This window comes from Oryza glaberrima, chromosome 4 (assembly GCF_000147395.1).
Source record: "Oryza glaberrima chromosome 4, OglaRS2, whole genome shotgun sequence".
Taxonomy (NCBI): Eukaryota; Viridiplantae; Streptophyta; class Magnoliopsida; order Poales; family Poaceae; genus Oryza; species Oryza glaberrima.
The window spans coordinates 25,321,394-25,327,573 of NC_068329.1; the positions used below are offsets into that span (position 1 = coordinate 25,321,394).

The window sequence follows — 6,180 nt, forward strand, 5'->3', positions numbered from 1 at the left end:
ATCTCGGCCGTTGGCTAGGCCACCATGCTCTCCATGCCCGTTGGTCACCACCGGTCAAGACAAACATACTGTTACTTGCAATCTTGCATTCTAGCTTGTTGCCGCTGGTACTGATCATGCATGGACCCCTCGCCCAAAATAGAGAAAAGAAACACTCGGTGCTTCTCAATCGGTTATATAAAATATATGCCACCACTTGTTCGCCAAGGTGCATTTTCCATGTACGCCTATGGCTTAGCTAGCCGATGCATTGCGCACATACTGCATGCGTTCTTGGCTACTAAACCCAACTTGCAAAGAAAAAAGGCCTAGATTTCCTCACTCCGAACATGGCGTGTCGCTTTGCACCTATATCCCCGGGTGAGGCATCCACATATACGCAGATCCATTACTATTGATGGTGTGTATCTGACCCCAAAAGCAGCTAGTAGGTTGGGTGAGGCTACTTGATTTGGAGAGCATCGAAGCAGAAATGATTAGATCGTTGCCTCATCGAGTAAGTCTAGAAGCGAAACCACGCATCTGGTGACCAGCGAGGGAGTCCCCAGTTTTCCAAACACCTGGTTTTAAAGCGTACTAGTCGTACATGCTTCTCTGGAGATTTCTCACAACTTGATCACACAACTTCGCAAGTGTGTGGCAGTTTTTAATTGTCCTGCATTTAGCTGGGGCGGCAGATGCAGAGTAACCTAGCTCGAAGAGTTTACCTTTGCTTATTTTGTAAAGATCCCAAGAAGTATTATAATTTTACTACTAGCTAGGTGTGTCTAAAATAGCTTTTTAAAGTGGGCAAAACGAATATGACTAATGGCCTTTGCCGACCAAAACTCAATCCCCAGTATATGGATTATTGTTTGACAGATCGTTTTGCAGTGTACAATTAAGTCCACTATTTCTTTATTTGACAGATCTTATTTCTATCTTTACTATTATAAAAATTAAAGATACTTTTACCGGTATTTTGGTACGCCATCCGTGTATGAGTCGGGTTTTAAGTTCGTTTGCTTTTGAAAATACATATCCATATTTGAGTCGGTTTTTAAGATCGTTCACTTTTGGATATGTTTAAAAAAACTCGCATGCTAACTTAGATGATTGGATTCCTAACTGTAGCTCATGATTTTCTTAAAAGTATATATATCTAAGCGAACTTCTACAGTGAATTTCATCTTAACTAAACCATATAACAATAATAAAATTAAAATAGACTCCGCGCGTTACAACGTATGGATATTTTTTTCTAGTATAAACAAAGGTTTAAGCAAAACCTTGTATTTATCTGTCGAGTCAGCAAATTCATCATTTTGATTTCGCAAAAGGTTGTTTTCTATGTTCACAAAAGTACAGATGACATGGCAAACAAATTAAGGATGAGAGTATGCAGGAAGCGAAGACATTGACATTGCTAATTTATCAAATTATTTTTTATCATGTTTATTAAATAGCTGTGAAGCAATGAGATAACGAACGCTGCTAACAAAACCAGTTGACTTTGCACAGTACTTCTTCGGTCTAAAAATATAGATACTTTTAAGATTGACACGGATATTAATAAAGTATATGAGAATGATTGGAGAAAGTAAGTGATTGGCTGAACAGAGAAAGTGCGTGAAAAAGAATGGTTGTAATTGGTTGAGAGGTGAAGTAGGTGAAGAAATAGCTTTATTTTAGGACAAGATACTGTGTTAGAAATAACTACATTTGAACGGAAATAGTAGCTTGTTAGACACATTTGTTATACAAACAGTATGGAGGGTAGACTTCATTTGTTTGTATATATATATACGTTGTCAACTCATAAAAGAAACTTGAGTGTGAGTTGACCAGAGGGTCCAGAAGTACTATGTGGGATAGGCGATTGAACTTTGAAGGGGGAATAATATAAGATTAACATCTCGAGGGAATATCATCTCGTTTGTTCATACACTATTCAAATAGTTAAAAAATGACAAGATTTATACAACATTCATATACAATTTCACAAAATCTTATCTAAACTCAACTCATATATTCACATAGGGATTTGTCAATTTTTTAATTATACATTGGATTTGTCTTTGTTTTAATTATTTCTCAAAGTGTGGATCAAGTTTTAACTTACTCACTGCGTTTCATATTATAAGACTTTCTAGCATTGTCCATATTCATATAGATGTTAATTAATCTAGACACAAACCGATATGTGTCTAGATTAATTAACATCTATATGAATGTGAGTAATGCTAGAAAGTCTTATAATATAAAACGGAGGAAGTACTAGATTTAGATTTTTGGTGCAGTGATAAATGTCACTGGATTTTTCCCTAAAACATTTTGTGATCATTTATGTTGAATTTGATTGAAAAAAGGGATATCCTTGAGAGATTAAAATCAATTCCTCTATTTAAGGTGTCCTAGAGCTCAATGTTCAAATCGGAGAAGAAAATCAGAACCATAGAATATACCTATTTCCCTGACAAGTTTTTAAAATTTAAGCGTAAAGAATGAGAGTCAAACACAAATAAAATGGGCTAACGAAATCTCGCGCAGGCACTACTATTGCCGGCCATAGCGAAAAAAATATCACGCAGGGCGGCATTATCATGCATAGCTTAATAAGAAACGAAAGAAAAAAACATATCTGTACGACCATGTGATTCCTGTTTTTTTTTCCCTCATGGCATATCTTGATTTGGAATTTTGTCATAGACTTCAGAAAAATGTTTTATCAGTACAGAATCTGGACGAGTTCTCGTAAAACTGAAATCAATACCTTAGCAATAAGATTTACTACTAACTCTGACCAGTGGTACTAAATAAGATAATCAATGCCACTTACTGTAGTTATAAAGGAGAAGGTATGTAACTGAGGGCAGCCACAATGGTTATCTATAGGCTCTCTATAATAGATCCATATCAACATATTTTCCTACTTGGAAGAGATTAAATGAAGAGAGAGAGCAAAGCTATCTACTAACCTGGAGATAGTCTATAGAGAAAAACGAGGCAATGGATTAGAAAGCTATAGATACCCATGTAGACATACCATTGAAGTGGTTTACTATTAATCTAGTCTATTACTGAGATGTAAATGTTTTATAGATAGCAACTTACTTTACCATTGCGAGTGCTCTGAAGCCGAAAGGTACTTGTGCCAACATGTTTGTCTTGGATAAACTAAAATATGTCCTTCGAAAAGAATAAAACAAAACAATATTAAAGGTATAAGTACATCGTGTATGTTTTATATAGTAAATCTAAATAAGAGCTGTTGTTGAACGCGCAGGTACACGAATTAGCGAAAAGGAAATGGAGATAATACGCATGGGCGGCTCTGGCAGATAGATACAGCAGCAAGGACAAGAAACCAATTCAAGAAGTGTCAAAAGCAAAGTGCTGCGCCTATGCGCGCTATGAGAGGAAAAAAGGCCGGGAGCAGAGCACTCCTCGCCTATATAAAGAGAGGCTCAGGCTTCCCATCCCCTCGCGCGGCTCAGAGCACACAGCTCCACCAACCTCACACGGCCTCAGGCCTCAGCCTCCAAAGGGGAGACAGGAGAGAGAGCTAACGCTTCTCTCTCTCTCTCGGTTAATTGCCTGTCTGCGTGGGAGTTACCTCCACACAGCGCCGTAAAAGCTTCGAGCGAAACCCCACGCACGTACGCAGGCACGCACACGCGCGCCGGCGGGCGGGAGAAGACCAGAGTGTTCCTCTGTTTCAGCTATGACGACCTGCACGGATGACCAGACGGGCTGCGCCTTCTTCGCCCCCTTGCTGTCCTCCAAGGGGGCGGAGGTCGTCATCTTGGTGGCCGGCGATGAGGCGGAGGAGCAGCAGCCGGCGCCGGTGCTGACGAGCAAGCCGCCGGGTCGGCTCGCCAAGGCGGTGAACGAAGCCTGGTCCGTTTCTTTGGGCGTCGCGTTCCCGGTGACGCCGTCCATGTTCACCTGCTCGGCACGGGGCGAGGCGCGGTCCATTCTTGGCCTCGCATTCCCGATGATACTGACGGGTTTGCTGCTCTATCTCCGGTCGATGATCTCGATGCTATTCCTTGGTCACCTCGGCGGGCTGGCCCTCGCCGGCGGGTCCCTCGCCATCGGATTCGCCAATATTACCGGCTACTCTGTCCTCTCCGGCCTCGCCATGGGCATGGAGCCGATATGCGGTCAGGCCTTCGGCGCGGGCAATTACGCGCTCCTGGGCGTCACCATGCAGCGGACGGTGCTCCTCCTCATCGCGGCCGCCATCCCCATAGGTGGCCTGTGGGTGCAGATGCGGCCTCTCCTCCTCTTCTGTGGCCAGGACGCCGCCATCGCGGCGGTCGCCGAGACCTACATTTTCGCGTCTCTCCCTGACCTCGTGCTCCAGGCATTCCTCCACCCAGTGAGGATATACCTCAGGACGCAATCCATCAACCTGCCCCTCACCGTGTGCGCCGGCCTGGCCATTGCCATCCACCTCCCCATCAACTACGTTCTCGTAGTCGTCCTCGGCCTCGGCGTAAAGGGGGTCGCATTGGCGTCCGTGCTGGCCAACTTGAACCTCGTGCTCTTCCTCCTCGCCTACATCTTCTTGAAAGGCGTCCACAAGCGCACCGGCGGTTTCCTTCTGTCCGCCGAGAGCTTCCGTGGCTGGGGCGAGCTCATCAGCCTCGCGCTGCCGAGCTGCGTGAGCGTCTGCCTCGAGTGGTGGTGGTACGAGATCATGATCCTGCTGTGCGGCCTGCTGCTGAACCCGCAGGCGACGGTGGCGTCCATGGGCATACTGATCCAGACCACGTCGCTCATATACATCTTCCCTTCGTCGCTCAGCTTCGGCGTGTCAACCCGCGTGAGCAACGAGCTAGGCGCGGGGCAGCCCGAGGAGGCGAGCCGCGCAGCCACGGTGGGGCTCGTGCTCGGCTTCGGGTTCGGCGCCTTCGCCTCCGCGTTCGCGTTCCTCGTGCGCAACGTGTGGGCGAGCATGTTCACGGCCGACCCGGCCATCGTCGCGCTCACCGCGTCCGTGCTGCCCATCCTGGGCTTGTGCGAGCTCGGCAACTGCCCGCAGACGACGGGGTGCGGGGTGCTGCGCGGCAGCGCGCGGCCCAAGGACGCCGCGAGCATCAACCTCCGCTCCTTCTACCTCGTCGGGACGCCCGTGGCGCTCGTCATGGCATTCTGGTTCCACTTGGACTTCAGGGGCCTCTGGTTCGGTCTGCTCGCTGCGCAGGCCACCTGCACGGTGCGCATGCTGCTGGTCATCGGCCGGACGGATTGGGCGGCCGAGGCCAAGCGGTCCAAGCAGCTCACCGGAGCGGGCGCCGCCAACATGGAGAGTGACGACAGAGTTGCCGCGGACGAGAAGTCGCGCTTACCCGTCGATACGGACGTGGAGCGATCGAGCGATCACACTGATCGGTGTTGAACTGCTGACAGCAACAGCGCGAGCCGCATGTGTATTGTAGTAATCTAGCCTCTCTTTTTTCTTTTTTTTTTACCATTTTTATTTCCTCCCTCCTTCCAAATTTCGGCGGGGGAGGAATCAGATGCTGACAGAGCGACAATTTTGTTCTCGGATGCTAATTAGCAATGTAAAGATTATGCTGATTGTTTATTAGTAGTATAGAGTTGGAGAATATGAGATACCAAGGAAAGAGATTAATTTTGCCTCTTTTCACAATGGAGGAGCAAACTGTTCACGGCTTCGCTTTCTCTTGCTCCGGGTCGGTGTCTGGTCCAGGGAGGCCGGCCGCGTGACGACTCGGTCAGCGGCACGGGCCAACCAGTGGTAGCACCGGGTCTCAGCTCTAAAGTCGCGTGGCGCGTGGCTTTGGACAAACCGTCGGGACCCGCCATTTTTTAGCCTCGTAGCCGTCGGGCCGTCAAGTTGACACTCGCGGCTTTAACTTCTGGTAGCCGGTACCTTTTCGGATACAACTGTGCTATGGAAATCGGACTATCGCACGTGCTTGTAACAAAGGGCCGGCTGACTTGTAAAGCACACCTAATTGCTATCGATTAGAATTCTAGACCATGATTAGCTCTGGTTTTCTTTGCTTTTGGGGTTAGGACCCGCATGCTTGTGTATTGAGAAAATTCTGTAGGATAAGCGTGGAATAGTCCATCCTATAAATTACAAAATGCAAACCCATGTCTCAAAGAGCTGTAGGATAAGCGTGAAATAGTCCATCCTATAAACTAGAAAATGCAAAACCCATG

General features: G+C 46.8%; 1 protein-coding gene across 1 annotated transcript; it reads left to right on the forward strand.

Annotated features, from left to right (window-relative positions):
• The first annotated feature begins 3,454 nt into the window (after positions 1–3,454).
• Positions 3,455–5,578, forward strand: LOC127769454 (protein DETOXIFICATION 49-like). Its single transcript, XM_052295039.1, has one exon. The coding sequence runs from the start codon at positions 3,704–3,706 to the stop codon at positions 5,384–5,386; it is 1,683 nt and encodes a 560-aa protein (XP_052150999.1). The 5' UTR covers positions 3,455–3,703; the 3' UTR covers positions 5,387–5,578.
• The last annotated feature ends 602 nt before the right edge of the window (positions 5,579–6,180 follow it).